Source organism: Nannobrachium achirus (genome assembly GCF_963921795.1).
Source record: "Nannobrachium achirus genome assembly, chromosome: 9".
NCBI lineage: Eukaryota > Metazoa > Chordata > Actinopteri > Myctophiformes > Myctophidae > Nannobrachium > Nannobrachium achirus.
In genome coordinates this window covers 53,265,029-53,284,099 of record NC_137818.1, presented here as the reverse complement: position 1 = coordinate 53,284,099, position 19,071 = coordinate 53,265,029, and the positions used below count along the sequence as shown (strand labels likewise).

The window sequence follows — 19,071 nt, the reverse complement described above, 5'->3', positions numbered from 1 at the left end:
CTAAAGGTCCGCTAAATCCCTGAATTGTAAATTGTACAACGCAACATAATAACAACACGCTCGCTCGCTCTCTCTCTCTCTGTCTGTCTTGCTGTTTCTCTGTTAGAGGAGTAGCCTTAACTGTATGTATTTATATCTGCTCTGTTAAATGGATCAAAAATAATATATCGTTGTTGTCGGGTGGAAACCTCATATCTCCAAGTTTCAAATTTGTAAGTTCTGTCGCAAAGTAAAGCCCTGCTTCATGATACAAGGCTGTTGCACAAAAGTAGTGATAACTGCCGATCTACAAGCACACAACGCCTCGCTAGTATCTAGTTTGAATCATTTTTAAATGTTAAATGCAAAACGAACGGTTTTGGCCATACAAGGTTTTCACCCGACAACGACGATATGTTTGTCTGTCTGTCTGTCTGTCTGTCTGTCTGTCTGCCTCTCTCTCTCTCTCTCTCTCTCTCTCCATATCCACATGTTTTTATAACTTTCTTTTGACCTCAATCTAACCTTTGTACGCTCGGTTTGCACGCACGTGTCGCGCGACCAAGTATAATGGGCTATTTTCTGCTATGTTTCCGTTAGTACATAAATCAGTCACCCTTGATGCGGCCGCGTCCAACGCAAGACACATGTTTTGAGCATGGGTGGACATACATACAGTAGGCACCTTCGCCTCTCCACACGTGTTTTTCACATTTCACAGTCAGTGAGTACATATCATAACAGCGGCCCGCCAGGTACACTGCTTCAGTCAGTGTTGCCATGTTCGTTTATTATAAGCAACTTTGCGCTTGTTTTTCTGTAAAGTCGCTTGTAAATATGGGTTGTGTTTTTTTTTGGAGGCTTGTTTTTTGGGACTGTAGGTCACAGTCAACTATGAAAACCGGCACATCTTGTCCGCGTATCTCTGTTGGTCACGCCTGACACTGTGGTTGCCCTGACACATCACTGTGACATCACAGGTCTATGGGTTTGTCGCTCTGACATCATGCTCTGGCATCACTGTGATGTCAGGGAAACCACTCTTAACAGAATGGGTTTGCCCCTCTGACATCACGCTCTGACTCCACTGTGATGGCACACTAACAGATACCCTTTTATGCCCATATATGGAGTTCCCTGATGTCATCAATATTAAGCCCTTATCTCACAGGACTTTATATGGGAATGCCCATATATGGAGGCCACATCGGCCACATACCACAGTAACAGAATCCATATGGCCAAGACAGCCAATATCTGTGTGGCTGGTTCTAGAGATAGGGATCTCTATGTACAGTATGGGCATAAAAGGGTATGATGCCAGATGTCATAGACATCATAAAACGAATAACTGAGTAAGCATGTTTGGGCTCTCACAGCATATCTCCATATACAGTACATGGATCTCCATATATGGGTACCAGGGGTCTCCATATATGGGTAACTGGTCCGATATACATCACTGGCCAGATGGCAAAGAATTGGCGTGACCTCGTCACATGCCGCCCTGAGGAGTCTTACTAGTAAAGTGTAGTTGCTTATTTGGGGCTTCATTCCTAATGTTGTTTAAACCAGTGTTTTCTTAATGTCAAGGACCCCCCCCAAATGAATATGTATTTGTCCGCAGATCCCAATCCGACAATATTTTGGGGTAAGGACCCCCTATACAAGATTTGCGTATTTAAAATATTTCAAAAAAGTTCCACTAAGATTTTCTTTTCGAAAATAGCAGATCTTCAAGCTCACAACGTGTCGCATCGCTGCACGCTATGAGCTTGTGGGCCGGCTATTTTCAAATAGCCGATGTACAGTATATAGGTTTAAAGTGCTCACGATGTACTGTTAACCCAGATTAAGACCCTGTACGCATTATTACTTTAACCATTATTTTATGCTTTAACTATCAAAAAATAGGAGATCTACAAGCTTGAAGATATTGAAGGAAAAAAAATCGTGAAGCTTTTTGCATGTCTTTGAATATTTTTGACCCGATTCTATCAATGTCTTCTAAATTCTTTTAGGGTGGATTGGGCTAAAAACGGCCCCAAAAAACGATGGTTTTGTGGTGATGAGTCATCACTTTTCACAGTTTTGTGGGGTCCATTATTAAATGCTTGCAATGGATTCAGAATCATGAAAAACCCCTAGTTAGACCTCTCACATGCTACTTAAAGAAGATTGTATGGGGGGTCTTTTTTTCCTTTATAGTAAGTGAATGGGTAGGTACAAGAAATCATTAAAAATGAACCCCTTGGGACGATATTTCAGCTTGGCACCTGGCATATTCTTAAAATATACCCTTTAAGGATTAAGAAAAAACAGGTGGCGAACTAAATCCACCCACCTACTACTAGACTTTCTTCTAAATCAGTGGTTCCCAAAGTTTTTTGTCTCAGGGCACCCCATAAATATATTTTTTAATCCGATGCACCCCTACATTATAATTCTCACTCCCAGCACCTTATATTTATATCGTCTTTGTCGGGTGGAAACCTTGTATGTCCAAAACCGTTCATTTTGTATTTATCATCTAAAAAATGTACTAAACTAGTGAAAACAGCTGATCTACAAGCACTTGTAGATCGGCTGTTTTTACTAGTTTGTGCGACGGTCTTGTATGATTTGCTTTACCAAAAGACGTACACATTTGAAACTTGGAGATACGAGGTTTCTGCCTGACAGTGACGATATTTTAGTGATTATGTTGCGAGGAAAACGTTGAGATAATAGCCATTTTGGTTAAAACTGACCTTGTACTTTTAAAATGATACTAAATATTTTTTCAAGTGTCCAAATAAATTCAAAATATTATCAAAGTATCTCGCGGCACCCCTGGACTGCCGTCGCGGCACCCCAGGGTGCCCCGTCACCCACTTTGAAAACCCCTGCTCTAGCCAAAACCTGGCAACACGGCTTCTTGTCCACAGAGAGAGGGGAATGACAGACACGAGGCTCAATTAGTGTTGGGGAGACGACCATCCAGGCGGCAGCCTGCTGATTTATGACACGCTGGAGCTCAGACCATGGGCCCAGACATGTCCAGAGTCGGCCCTTTCTCTCTACTCCATCTAATACTTTACTCCCACAGAGAGAGAGAGAGAGGGTGATGATGTCACCCTCACTGTGTACCGGGAGCGGGCAGGTGCACACATAGACATCAAAGGGGGCTTGAGCCCTTTTATCCGTCTGTGAAAAGTGCCCTCTCTCCAGACCATGAAAGCAGTTTTTACTGTGGTGAAAGAAATGCAAATGCCCTCTTTCCATGCCATACCTGAAGGCAGCATTCAAGAGAATTGCCTTGTCCAAACTCTCGTGAACTTGAATGCAGCATCTTATGTTGAAAGAATTGCCCTCTCTGTGTAGAAATCTATGCTGTTACTTACGCCACATCTCCAGTATTCACTTGATTATGCTTAGTTTAGTTTGCTATCAAGTACCGAAAATAGCCGACCTCCAAGCTTGGAGGTCTGCTATTTTCTATTTTCACAAATGGCCCTTTTAGACATTTCAGCCCCTGCCTCTCTAACATTCTCTGCATGTCCCTGGACGGGAGGGTGAGAGAACAGAGTTAGCCTGTCTGGCTCTGATAAACAGATGTAATGACAGGTGTGGATAAGAAAGATTAGCCTGTCTTACAAAGATGGGGGTCGGCGGGCAAATACGTATTATTCTAAGGGTCCTTGACATGAAAAAGTTTGAGAACCACTGACCTAGAAACATTTTTTCAAGAAACCCCAGAAGGATTTAGATGACATTTATAGAATCGGGTCAAAATGTTCAAAGGCTTGTACAAATTGTAAAAAAAAAAAAAAAAAAAAAAAATAGCAGATTCTACAAGCTCGCAGCGTGGCACTCTGTGCTGTGGGTATAGAGTATAGACATATCATCATATAAATGGGAAGAGATATGCAGTGGAGCACACTTGGTAACTAATACTTGGTGGGAATTCAAATGGAAAGTGGTAACTAGATTTTTTAGGACGTCAGTAATAGTGGCTAAAATGGGACCAACTCATTCCCTATAGATGCTGGAGGGCACATATTGGAAACCACACTCATATATTTTGGACCTGTCCCAAATTAAGACTGTTTCGGAGGGAGATCTCTGAGGCACTGAAGGAAGTCTTTGGTCAGACTTTTGCTTTTGATCCCGTGGTGATGTTGTTGGGAATAATGGTACCTGAGGGAATAGAGGGCAGAGCCAAAAAATATTTACTCCATATCGTCGTTGTCGGGTGGAAACCTTATGTCCAAAACCGTTGGTTTTGCATTTAACATTTAAAAATGATTCAAACTAGTGAAAACTGCCGATCTACAAGCACACAACGCCTCGCACCGCGAGGCGTTGTGTGCTTGTAGATCGTCTGTTTTCGCTACTTTTGTATGATGAAGCAGGGCTTTACTTTGCGAAAGAACGTACAAATTTGAAACTTGGAGATACGAGGTTTCCACCCGACAACAACGATATACTACTCACAGCGGCTATAAAATGTATTAGAATCAAGTGGTTGAAACCGGACAAGAAATAAATATGTTTAAGAAGAAAAAAGAACAGTTGTGAAAATATGTTTTAATATATTTGTACAAGTTGCCTGAACTGAAATAAAAACAAAGTTCAAAAAGTGTTTAGAATCTAGAGTTCTAGATGACGTCACCCTCATTGTGGACAGGGGGGGCGAGAGTACAGAGTAGCCTGTCTGGGTCTGATAGATGACAGATGTAATGACAGGTGCAGATAAGAAAAGGTGTTCTTCAACCACCGTCGGCGCTGTTGGCAATTATGCAGCTGATTAGTACTGTCCCGGTGATTTACCACTTTAACATGCCGTTCCCTGTGTTCTGGGGCCATTCTGGGCCAAAGGGTTTTCTAGAATATCAGGTCTAATTTATAAGCTCACACCGTGAGCTTGTAGACTGACTATTTTAGAATGTTCTGTTCTTGAGAAACTTCTCAATCAAGTCAAATTGATTAGAATTCATTTGGCTTCAGACCCACGAATGTGTAGTTTGGGCACTACTATACCCTACACACGCACACACAGCGCACACGCACACGCAGACGCGCACACACACACACACACACACACACACACACACACACACACACACACACACACACACACACACACACACACACACACACACACACACACACACACACACAGCGACACACACAGCGACACACACACCAGCCTCGAAAGTGAGATAAATCCGCCCAGCTAATTACTGCACACAGAAAATGAGTTTGCTGCTTTTGCCTTAATTAGAAGGTCTGTGAATAGATGGGGAGGAGAGACTTGGTCACGGGGCCTGGAAACACTCTATCATTGTTTTCATGTAAGGGTATATAGCCATCTCAGTGTAACTCAATCTCTCTCAGGCATAGTTTTCACTTAAATGTGCTAAGATTCCTCCATGGAAATAGCCTTTGACTGAATTTTAACTATGTATATATCGTCGTTGTCGGGTGGAAACCTTGTATGTCCAAAACCTTTTGTTTTGTATTCATCATTTTTAAAATGATTTAAACTAGTGAAAACAGCCGATCTACAAGCACAGCTTGTAGATCGGCTGTTTTCACTAGTCTTGTGCGGCAGTCTTGTATGATGAAGCAAGGTTTACTTTATGAAAAAACATACAAATTTGAAACTTGGAGATACAAGGTTTCTGCCCGACAGTGACGATATATATATATATATACATCCTACCATCTGGACAGACACGTGGGGCTTCATTTGAGTCAATTTCACCTGGAGAAAATGAATGGGACGTAATGCAAAAGAACGACGATGAATCATTATGTTCTCTGCCTTATAATAACACCGCATTCTCTCTCAGGTTCAAAGAGACTTGTTAGACTGCGGGCAGCGGGACGGATATCTATGCATCAAACAGTCACTGTGTGTGTCTTTTAACTTCTCAAATCTTCTAATTTCTAAAGCCCATAAATTACTCACTCTCACTGGCACTCCTCCGAGCGGGTTTTCCTCGGCATTGTAGTCGTGAGTCTGTCAACAGGGGCAGTGAAACAGAAACTAAAACACGCATATAAATCACACTGTTAAACTATTGGAAGTTTTAAAAAAATGCCACACTGACCTCAGAAACTCTCTTAATTTCTTGGGGTGGAAGTTTCTCAGAAGTGGTGTGTTGAACTTTCTCCATCTGGAGTCGGGGAGATATTTCCATTTGGCACCTCGTTCTGGCTCGGCAGCGCCTCCAGACACGATGCCGGGTTCAGCCAGCACTTCATTTTAATCAAGCGCCACTCTGGACAAATAGATGTTTTCCAAAAGGTTTCCAATCAACTCTTTTCTTTTCTTTTTTTTTCTGTCTGTCGATTGGAAGGTGCCTCCAGAAAGGCCAAACACAGTTGTACACATTACAACACAGTTGTATATCAACAGGGAAATACCAAGTAAAGCCTTGCACGATAAACACAAGAAATAATTGCGACCGTAGGTCGCAGTTTTCTATCAGAACCGTCACAGCCTGACCTTATCCGTCCTCCCGGACAGATGGACGGATGGGTAACACCTGACACTGTGGTTCCCCTGACACATCACTGTGACATCACAGGTGCCATCACAGTGATGTCAGATACTCAGAGCAGGGATCTCCATATATGGGCATAAAGAGGTGACATCAAAGTGATGTCAGATACTCAGCAGGGATCTCCACATATGGGCATAAAAGGAATTCTGTTAGGATGGGCATAAAAGGGATTCTGTAAGGGATCTCCATATATGGGCATAAAAGGGATTATATCCCAGATGATGCCCTGTTAGGAAAACCACACTAACAGAATCCATATATGGCCAAGACAGATGGCGTCTTACTGGTATAAAATACTTTAAATATTACTTTTTTGTTGTTGTTGAGATTGTTTTGTTTGCTGTTTATTTTTCTTTGTGCGAATTCTCAAGTTTACACGATCGGGCTGCAGTGGGCTCCAGCACTCACATACCGTTGTTTCCTGTTGAGATTGGTACATTTCACCCAGGTTTTTTCCTCTCACTCATGTCACTTTGTCTGCTGACCTCACTCAGCAACAAAATAAAAAGAAAATAAACAAAAATTAAAATAAAACAATTTACAGGAGGCAACACCCCATGATGTTCACTGCAATTTAGTTTCAAATGCACTGCTTTTTTGAGAGTAAAAAATCATGGCGCGCACACTCAGCCATATTTATTAAACTTCAGGTTAGTGACTGGGAGGAGGGACACAGGCAGCAGTCATGAGTTCTTGTCTGCCACGGTGCTTTAGCGCAGAACGCACAAATTAAATCCAGAATGCGGCCCACCGTCCCGTTGTCGAAGTCATGTGATAAATTAAGAAAACCTAAACACATTTGTGCTCTAAATCAGATGCTCTCCGTTCTCCCCTGGACCGCTTAGAAAAAACAAGAAAACTGAAAGTGACAACGTGTTGCTGTTTCCTCTGCTCCACTAGACTAGTTTGCCAGGATAAGCTTGGATCAATTCTGGCCTATTACTGTACATAGAGTCCAGTTGCATAGTTCTGCTGCTTGCCAGTGAAAAAGAAAAAGTGAGCAGACCCAGGCAGACCTGCCTTGTTGAAAGAAAAACACCATTTGTTCCGTTGAACTATTGAACGGGGAATGCACCCAAAATGTACATTGTTGCACGCAGTGGTGTAAAGTACCGGTAACTAGGCTAAGTACATTTACTTAAGTAATGTACTTAAGTACAATTTTGAGTTATTTGTACTTTACTTAAAGGGGGCCTGTCACCTAAAGGGTTACTGTCACTTTAAAGGAGTAGTTCACCCCCAAAATGACTTTTTTTCTATTGATTAATCACGCCATGGAGACTTGAGTTCAATAATATTTTTTGGTTTTTGTCGCTTTCCTAAGACAAAAATGTGATAACAATAAATTTACCCCCATTGATTCCGGATGGTGACCCGTTTCGAAACGGGTCACCATCCGGAATCAATGGGGGTAAATTTACTAGAATCATATTTTTGTCTTAGGAATGCGACAAAAACCAAAAAATATTATTGAACTCAAGTCTCCATGGCGTGATTAATCAATAGAAAAAAAGTCATTTTGGGGGTGAACTACTCCTTTAAGAATCATCTTAAAAAACAAGTTAATATTTTTATGATGTCATTGTGGAGATGCACAATTATAAGCCAATCAAATTAATTGTCTGTATAGCCTGACTGTATGACTACTTACTGTACTGGTCAGCTGTTGTTGGGGGGCGAGGGGCAGATTACACTGTGACATGAGCTTCAGACTGTTTCAGAGCGTTTTCAGAGAAGCTCATGTCACAGTGTAATCTGCCCCTCAACCCCTTTAGGTGACAGTACCCCTTTAAGTATTTCGGTATTTTTGAGCATTTAGAATTCCGGACTTTTACTCATAGAGTATTTCTATATTAGAGTTTGATACTTTTACTTACTGTAAGTAAAATATGTGAGTACTTTTTCCACAACTGGTTGCACGATTTTCACATCACGGCAGGTCTAGTGAAATGCTGACTGCTTTGAGGTGGAGTGGAGAGCAGTGTTTTAACAGCACATTGTGATTTGGTTTAGTCATGGTCTTTTGAATACAATTTCAATTTGTTTCAGTCATATTTTAGTCGTCTGAAAGGTTTGAGTTAGTGATTGATTGATTGAGGACTTTATTCAAAGTTTGCATAGGAAATGGTACGGTTTCAATTGGGGTCATTTTTTGTAACTCATATAATATTGAATGACAGACAGATAAAACACAGTACTATGCAGAAAATATCATCAAAAAAACTGTCGTAAAGAAAAAAGATACAATAAATGGTATTTACAGTTTCGAGTAGCAGCCGCCTATACTTACATTATAGTCTAAATATCATAAGATTTTAGTCAAATAAAGCTGCGGTTGATTTTGTCGTTAAAAACATATATTTTGTCGTCATAATGGCAGATTTTACACTCGGTTGCATGCTGAAAAGACCCATTCAGCTTGTAGATTTGCTATTTTCTGAGCGCAACACCCGAGCACAACCAAAGATAAAATAACCCTTTTATTTCTAATGATTTGCATTTAATGAATTGCATTTTTTGGAGCGGTGGTCGCACCACTCCTAAGCGTGAGTGTGTGTGTAGGTTACTATGTATGCGTGCATGTATGCGTGTATGTAGCCTGAGCATCAGGTTCAATACCACTGGTGACCAAGTGGCACACACACGCACGCACGCACGCACGCACGCACGCACACACACACACACACACACACACACACACACACACACACACACACAGCACCGCTCACTTCAAACTTGCTACCGATTTTTCTTCTCTACTGGATCTCTTCTCCATCATCCCTAACATTTTAGTCTAGTTTTTCATTTTTTATTTTGTTGACTAAATGGTCAACATATTTAGACTCAGTTGTGGTCATCACAGCTTAGTCTTATCTGTCAAAAAATGTAGTCAACGAACATTTCTCGCCATTGTTTTTCACTGGTGGAGTGTTTATTTGATGTGTGTGTGTGTGTGTGTGTGTGTGTGTGTGTGTGTGTGCGTGTGTGCGTGTGTGCGTGCGTGTGTGTGTGCGTGTGCGTGTGCGTGTGTGTGTGTGTTCCTCCCATACCAGCGTCTGCTAAGGATCTCCTGACCGCCTGCTGTGCCACAGGAGAGCAGTGGGCTTCTCTTCATGGACACTGTAACAACATGGAGCTGCCCAGAGCCGACCGGCGCTCCATATGCCGGTAAGATCCCTCATTAAAGAACCCTTTCCATCGTTCTGTACTCCGCTTATTATTTTACAGCTCGCTATGCTATGCCGCGTTGTATTTAACTGTGAAGCTGTGCACATTAAACCCATTTAGAACGGGTACACATTATTGTGTATCGTTATTTTATGCTTTAACTATTGAAAAATAGCAGATATACAAGCTCGGTGCCGCGCTGCGAGCTTGTAGATCTGCCATTTTTGAAAAATCGTGAAAATTTGAATTTTGACCCGATTTTGTCCTGATTCTATAAGTGTCTTCTAAGGTTTTTTGAAAAACCTACGTTTCTATGTCAGCAATCTGTCAAAGAAAAGGTCCTTTTCACTTAAATGGAGCTCAGTTAGTTTGTTCTTGAGAGACTACTGTCAGTGGTTCTCAAACCTTTTCATGTGAAGGACCCCCAAAATGATATGTAATTGGCCACGGACCCCCATCTCCAAATATTTAGTTCCAAGGACCACCCAGAAGCAAAATTTTAGTTACAAACGTTCGCTTTGAAAATACATATACCGGTATTCAAAGATGTGCACACATTTTCACGACTTTTTCAAAAATAGCAGATCTACAAGCTCGCAGCGCGGCACTCGGTGCCATGCTGTGAGCTTATCTGCTATTTTTCACTGGTTAAAGCATTCAATAATTCTAGCCCTAAATGGGTTAATGTAGGGACACACACTGCCACGCTTGGCTGTGCTTTCATCAGACTCATTATCGCCGAGATAAATGTGATGGATATTTAAAAAGGTGACTTTGTGTCAGCCACAAGTTTATGGCTGTTTGAAAATGCCAGCTTCACGCTGAGGCTATTTTTATAAGCCTGTTATAATCACTCACTGTCAGTCAGTCTGTCAGTCTGTCCGTCTGACTGTCCATAAATTCTGTTAGTATCTGTCTATCTGCTAGTATTGTATTTAATACCGTGTTTGCAGTGGTGTAAAGTAACTAAGTATATTTACTTAAGTACTGTACTCAAGTACAATTTTGAGGTATTTGATAAAAAGAGTATTTCCAAATTCCAATTTCTTACTTCTACTCCACCACATCTCGGATGCAAATATTGTACTTATACTCCACTAGTTACTAGTTACTTTGCAGATGTAAATGACCAGTAAGACTCCTTAATCGGGAGATAAGCGACTGTCACGTCGCATACACAAACTTCAGAAGGCAATCGTAGCCAATCAGGAGGGAATATGGGAAATGGGACAGATCCATGTTGATGACATGACTTTAGAGATAGTGTGTACCGCTTTGCATGATTTAGGCCAAAATGTAGGAGCTTTTCATTATAAAACATAAATTAACCACTTTAGCCCTAAATTATACTGTGGCTATTTGAAAATAGCCGATCTACAAGCTCTCAACGTTGTGAGCTTGTAGATCTGCTATTTTCAAACATTTTGTACTTTTACTTTTGGTACTTTAAGTACATTTTGTTGCCAACACTTTAACACTTTACACTTTTTTGTGTTTTCCTTTTAGCCTTAGTGTCTGACTGTAAAGGTGGTTGCACACTGCTGCGTTTTTCGGGCCGAATATCGGAGTGAATTTCGGAGAACACAAATAAGAAAATCAACCTCACGTTATATCAGTCACGTTTGCACACTGCCGCCCGTTTCGCGCACCACTCAGTCCCTTGCTCTCTCTATCTCCCTCTCTCTCCTTGCCCTGAAAAACGCATTTCGCAACGAAAAACGCAGCAGTGTGCAACCACCTTAACTCGTGTTTTTTACATTTTTGACTACCGTAATAAAGCATTCAGTCTATCAATCACAGAACAGAGGTTCCCCACCTTTTCTGCACCAGGGCCCAGTTGAAAACCCACCCACCCATCTGACCACTTTTAAGTGGAACAATGGGTGGGCCGTGTTTATTTTAATGATCAATCAATTGATTGTGTTCTGGCGTTAATCATTGGAACTATTGTAGCATATCGTCACTTTCGGGTGGAAACCTTGTATGTCCAAAACCGTTAGTTTTGTATTATCATTTTAAACTAGTGAAAATAGCCGATCTACAAGCACACAACGCCTCGCGCCGCGAGGCGTTGTGTGCTTGTAGATCGGCTATTTTCACTACTTTTGTGTGACAGTCTTGTATGATCAAAGCAGGCCTTTACTTTACGAAAGAACGTACAAATCTGAAACTTGGAGATACAAGGTTTCTGCCCAACAGTGACGATACTTAAATTACTATTTATTTTTTCGGTATCAAAACACATTTTTCAAGGAGTTAAAGAAAATAATAGTAATTATGATTAATAAGATCGTAGTGTTTTGCCAATTATTTGGGGGCCCACTTGCAGTATCCTCACGGCACCACCAGTGGGCCCCGGACCACTGGGGACGGCTTGTCACAGGTGTGCTGTAGCAGCAACAGGGTCAACACAGCTGCAGCTTAGCAAGAATGTCTAGTGGCTATTGTTAACAGTGTTGCCAGATTCCACGAGAGAAACAAGCCCAGAAGAAGCGACTTTAAGCCACATGAGCACTTTAAACCTCTATACATCGGTTGTGACGCATTGTGAGCTTGTAGATTTGCTATTTTAACAAAAATATATTGCGGGAAAAGTGTAAAAATGTAAGTATTTCTGAAATATTTTAAACACACAAACCTGGTACTGGGGTCCCTGGCACAGAAGGTTTTCAGATGGGGATACACGGACAAATACATATTAATTTGGGGCTCCTTGACATGAAAATGTTTGAGAACCACTGGTTTAAACAATATTTAGGAAGCAAGCCCCAAATAAGCAACTTACATTTAGAAACTAGCCCAAAACTACCAATTATTACCAATATGTACAAGTGAAAAACAAGCCCAAAGTCGCTTGTAATAAGCAGACATGGCAACACTGATTGTTAATTATGTGGCAGTGTTTACTCTGTGCCATGAAGATGACTCGTCTTTGAAAAGGGTCCATTCTTCTCTGGACCACTACGGGGGCGGGGCCTGTCAGTGTTACTGTTTATGGCAGGGGTCCTCAACGTTTTCAGGCCAAGGACCCCTTAGCTCTGAGAGAGATGAAGCAGGGACCCCCACTGCATATCGTATAGAATTGTGTTGCAGATTAAAAATGTACATGGATTATTTCTTATACAGTTTAGACTTGATAGCAATATCATCTGTGTAGGCTGGATTAATGTGTATTTTCATATATTTAACCACTTGACCTGTCAATACCTACTAGTCTGCTCTTCTGTTTCCCTCTACACCAAACCTCTGTGCCAAAAAATAGCCGATCTACAAGCTCACAACCACTTCGACCCTAGCGTCCATATTCTGAGAACTTTAGCCAAAAATAGCAGACCTACAAGCTCACAACGCCTCACGCTGCGAGGCGTTGTGAGCTTGTAGGTCTGCTATTTTTTGGCTAAAGTTCGATTAAGAATAGGGATGCTAGGGTTCAAGTGATCAAACATGATCACACAAAGATTTGGCGGACCCCTTGAATTTTCGGGAAAATGAGCTCAAGTGGGTTTTTGACCGAAGGGCTTTTTTTTTTTTACTACTTTCGATTGGTTCAATATTATTTGAACCAACACTCAGATGTAAAGGGTGTTCAATAGCCCTGATTTATGCCAAAAAAAAAAAAATCAAAAACCTCAAAAATGGAGTCAAGAGGTTTTGGCCAGACAGTGACGAATATATATAGTTGTCTCCACCAGCCGAAGGCTGAGGGAGAGTATGTTTTCCCCTCCGTCCGTCCGTGTGTCCGTGCGTCCGTCCGTCCGTCCGTCCGTGTGTCCTCGCAGTTTGTGTGCAGCTAATCTCAGTCGCCGTTGGCCCGGTCGCTGCCAAAGTGAGCACACACATTCCCTGGATCCCAATCTAGAACCTCTGCCCTAAATTTTTCAAATGGGCTTTTTCTAGCGCCACCTAGTGGCCGATGTTCGCAAGACACATTTCTGTGCACTACTCTTACAGATTTTGTCCAAAAATCCTACAAATCGGTAGGCAGTATCTCGACAGTCATGTGATCGACACGGATCTGTCCGATTTTTCATATTCCATCCTGATTGGCTAAGATTGGCTTCCAAAGTTTGTAGGATTGAGCCGTTTGGAACAAAATGCCTCAAATCCCAAACGCAAAGTGCAATTATCATGAAATCGCGCACACACGTTCCCACTAGGTCGAAGAAGAAATGCCACTTAAACATTTTGAAAGCAGCCTCATGGTGGCGCTATAACAGGCCGATTTGAGGTTTTACCTATAACTCCATCGATCAGTTTCAAACTTTGTAAGCGCATTCCCTAGAGGCCAAGGAAAAACCCTTTCCCTGCATTTTTCACATCAGCCTTTTATAGCGCCACCAGGAGGCCGACTTAAGTAAAACACAATTTTTCCTATTATTCCTTGAGATTTTATCCAAAAATCATGCAAATCGGTACACAGTATCTCTATAGTCATGTGATCAAGTACGATCCGTCTGATATTTCATATTCCATCCTGATTGGCTAATATTGGCTTCCAAAGTTTGCAGGATTGCTCAGTTTTTGAACAAAATGCCTCAAATCATCAATGCAGCTTGCGATTACCGTGAAATTTGCCACACATATTCCCACTAGGTCAAGGAACAAATGCTACCTTTTTCACATTGGCCTGTTATAGCGCCACCAGCAGGTAGACTTTAGCAAAACACATTTTTGGAACACAATGCTTCAAATCATGCATGCATCGTCCGATTGCCATGAAAGATCTAAGGTGAAGAACATATGCCACCCTTTTTACATTGGCCTATTATACAGTAGCATCACCAGGATGCACAGCCTGGTGGAGACCTGTGCTCGGAAGAGCACTGCTTCTAGTTTACGCTTTGCATTTTTTTCTCTCTCTAAAAGATGAAAACAAACACTTTCTCTTTCAACTTCTAATTAAACTTCAGAGGAAAAAGCATGAAAACATGGACTCGCTCACCTTTACAGAGCAGAGCCAAGCGGGCGGAACATCTAACCCGGGTCACAGTCACAGTCCAGAGACACTGCTGCACTTCATTCTGTGTGGGCCCTGTGTGTGTCAGTACCTTGGAGAGATACCATCTCACCAGGTATACTGATGTTGATAAAGGGTTTAGAGCAGGGGTCTTCAACGTTTTCAGGCCAAGGACCCCTTAGTTGAGAGAGAGATGAAGCAGGGACCTCCACAACCTGTTCATAGATTCCATATAGTTTCATCGTTTGACAGCACAATCATTAGTGTATTTTCAACTCATGTTAAATTGTGTTTTCAGATATTTAACCACTTGAACTGTCAATACTTAATAAACTTGACCTTTCACTCTGTACTTAGTCTGCTCTTTTTCCCCTCTACACCGAACCTCTTTGCCGAAAATAGCCGATCTACAAGCTCACAACGCCTCGCAGTAGATCTGCTATTTTCGGCAAAAGCTCTCAGAATATGGATGCTAGGGTTCAAGTGGTTAAATATAAAAAAGGACGAAAAAAAGTTTCTATCACTCAAAGATTTGGCGGCCCACCTGTAGTAACTCTGAGGACCCCCTAGGGGTCCCGGACCCCCTGTTGAAGACCCCTGCTTTAGAGAATCATTGTCCTGCTTGTTTCTTTGTGTCCACTGCAGGACGGCCCAGAGACAGTGCTGTCTGGGCTCCTTGAGGGAGACCCAGTGCTCCGCGGGTACCAACGCAGCCAGACAGGGGGCGCTGTGTGACGAGGAGGACAGCACCGATACGTGTGGAGCTGACCCCACCAAGGCAAGTTTCATGACACACACACACACACACACACACACACACACACACACACACACACACACACACACACACACACACACACACACAGCAGGCACGTGCACACTTAGACATCAAAGGGGGCTTGAGCCCCTGCCCTTTTATCAGTCTGTAAAAAGTGCCCTCTCTCCAGATCATGATGAATGCCGTATTATGTGATATACAAGCTCACTAGCTGCGAGCTTGTAGATCTGCAATTTCTTTTTTAATCGTGAACATTTGTGCAAGTCTTTGAATATTTCAAATCCTTCTAAGTTTTTTTTTTTTTTTTTAATTATGAGCAAAATTTGCGTTACAAATGTAAAAGAAAATACATATATTCAAAGATTTGTAATTTCGCGTGCATTTTCACGGCTTTTCAAAAATAGTAGATCTACAAGCTCGCAGCGCAGCACTCGGTGCCGCGCTGTGAGCTTGTAGATCTGCTATTTTTCAATAGTTAAAAGTATAAATTAATTAAGGCCCCTCCACCTCGGGCCCTAGTAACTCAGTCACCCTCCCACCCCCACCCCCTTGTGACGCCCCTGCCTCTGTGCTGTCGAGCGGGTTCTCAGCGGTCTCACTCCATCCTAAACCCAGCTACGATGGCAGATGAAGGATAATAATATAATTATACGCTACAAATCCACACTCACCACCATCGCCGCCACACACTATACTGTATAGCCGGGGACCCACATGCCCAAAAAGCTCAAAGAATAGGGTATGACCTATGATTTTCTGCCATACTTTTTATTTCTGTTTCATCTATTAGTTTGGTCATTAAGGTCCACAGAATGAGAGGCCTGCTCTGCTGGAAACATCGCGAAAAAAAGTTATGGCCATTTGTATATTCACTGTCCCATTGACTAGAAATATTAAAAAAAGGAAAAACATCTGCTTTAATTAGCATGTGAGTGGTCAAACTAGGGGTTCTTCATGATTCTGAATCCATTGCAAGCATCTGTTTTGCATAAAAAACATTGCTTGGGTTAACTTTCGGCAGCCCAAAACTGTGAAAAGTGGAAAAAAAGTGATGACTCATCACTTTTGACTGTTTTGGGGGGCCGATATCTAGCCCAAAGAATGTTTTTCATGCAAAACAAATGCTTGCAATGGATTCAGAATCACGAAGAACCCCTAGTTTGACCCCTCACATGCTAATTAAAGCAGACTTTTTTCTTTTTTTAAATATTTCTAGTGGAGTCAATGGGACAGTGAATATACAAATGGCCATAACTTTTTTTCGCGATGTTTCCGGCAGAGCAGGCCTCTCATTCTGTGGACCTTAATGACCAAACTAATACATAAAACAGAAATAAAAAGTACGGCAGAAAATCACAGGTCCCCTCCCATTTTGGCGACTGGGTCCCCGGCTAGTAGCACTACAGCAACTTTGAGGCACATCAAATATCTCCCCCCCCCAAAAAAAAACACAGGGAAAACCCAGCCGCCCGGTAAAAAACTACTGGAGACGTCTCCCTTCGAGAAGGTAGAACTGCATAAAGCTGTGGGAACCTCTGACCCTCCTGTTGCCCCCGAAGCATTTTGTCTAAATTAAATAAGGTAATTGGATCATGGTTGGGGGGTCGGGAGGGGTGGGGGGTCGCTCCCCACAGCAACGGGCCTCTCTACAAAGAACTACGGCAACTGATCACTGGTACCCATCTGCACCGTTTACCATGCTGAGTAATTCAATTTTGAGCTGCTAATTTGGACAGTAATGGGTTTAATTCGGAAATCAACTCTGCCATTAAGTTTAACATCAAAGCATTGGTATGCTCCGGAGAGTTTTCCCTCCTCCTCCTCCTCCCTTTTGCATCAGACGTTTCAGGCTTCTTTAAACACATTTGCAGGATGCCTGCAGGTCCTGCAAAAGCAGGGGTGTCGCACCAAATTCTGGGCCCTGGGTACAAGGATTCACTGCGGGCCCCCCATGAATGTTCTTCATATAGGGGGAACTGGGAATGCATTATTAATTATGCATTGTTTTGTGCTTTAACTATTGAAAAATAGCAGATATACAAGCTCACAGCGCAGCACCGAGTGCCGTAGATCTGCCGTAGAAAAAACTATGTTTCTATGTCAGTGGTGCTCAAACCTTTTCATGTGAAGGACCCCCAACATGATATGTATTTGGCCACGGACCCCCATCTCAAAATATATTGTTCCAGGGACCACCCAGAAGCAAAATTTGAGTTACAAATGTTCGCTTAAAAAATACATATATTCAAAGATTTGCACACATTTTCACGACTTTAAAAAAAATAGTAGATCTACAAGCTCGCAGCGCGGCACTCGGTGCAGCGCTGCGAGCTTGTATATCTGCTGTTTTTCAATAACTCAGCCCCCCCAGCCCCTTGTGACGCCCCTGTGCAAAAGTACTAATATCTTGCGTTATCTTACTTCCAGGCCAAAACATCTTAACCCATTAAGAAAGCATCTGTCATTTTTTTATTTCTTTGGCTAATCAAAAATAGCGTTTTCAACCTTATCTTCGTAGAATTGGTCCTCAGCAGGCACATGCACACATAGACATCAAAGGGACGCGTTTTGAGCTTGGAGGTCTGCTATTTTCGATATTTTCACCAAAAGGCCCTTTTACAAATTCCAGCCCCTGCCTCTCTAACATTCTCTGCACGTCCCTGGTCCTCAGTAAGGGCTGTGTGGACAGTTCAGTTGTTGGTAAATTCAAACAATACGTCATAAATTTTATATTAATGCCAGAACAATGGCTTCTATTTCAGCTTTCTAACTTTCCAGGAAGAAAAAGGCTGTAGCTTTAGCTTGGATTCCCCATCGATGATGTAATTGGTAGGCAGGTTTGACTATATTATCCCACCGATCGGAATCAAATCGGGGGTCCTTGAAATTACAGAAAGGTTGAGAATCTCTGGGCTAAAAAACATACGTAAAGTACGCATCGACTCTCTCATGAGAGCGAGAGAGTTAGTTGTGAGTTGTGCGTGAGAGAGAATGAGGGTCACATGTGTGTGTGTGTGGGGGGGGGGGGTGTATGCTGTGTGTATGAGTACAAAAACACTGTTAATTATGTATTTCTTGAAGTGTGCTGTAAACACTGTTACAATTTATTTATTTATGCAAACTGAGCCAGGGGTAGGACTCGATAAGCATTATGCTTCTCCCTGTCCCTTTTTTTTTTTTACAACTTGGACACCTTATTAGATGCACTGATTGCAAGTATACTATTAAAAACGGCACATCTTGTCCACGTATCTCTGTCACGCCTGACACTGTGTTTCTATGGGTTTGTCTGTGGTTCTATGGGTTTGTCTGTGGTTCTATGGGTTTGGCTGTGGTTCTATGGGTTTGTGTGTGGTTCTATGGGTTTGTGTGTGGTTCTATGGGTTTATCTGTGGTTCTATGGGTTTGTCGCTCTGACATCATGCTCTGATGTCACTGTGATGTCAGGGGAACCACTCTTAACAGAATGGGTTTGCCGCTCTGACATCACGCTCTGGCTTGATGTCCCTGTTATGCCCATATATATCGCTGATGTCATCACGAGTCACACTTTTTTTTTTTGCCCATTTATTATCGGTGCGAGGCGTTGTGTGCTTGTAGATCGGCTGTTTTCACTAGTTTAAATCATTTTTGAA

General features: G+C 42.1%; 1 protein-coding gene across 1 annotated transcript in view; it reads left to right on the top strand.

The window, feature by feature from the left end:
* The window catches only part of LOC308291916 (fibulin-2-like), a 113,220-nt gene that overhangs the window by 32,210 nt on the left and 61,939 nt on the right, over positions 1–19,071 (top strand). The window contains exons 3-4 of the mRNA XM_080734062.1: positions 9,587–9,701; positions 15,304–15,436. Of these exons, the coding sequence (XP_080590188.1) occupies positions 9,587–9,701; positions 15,304–15,436 (248 nt within the window). The remainder of the gene's footprint in view (positions 1–9,586; positions 9,702–15,303; positions 15,437–19,071) is intronic.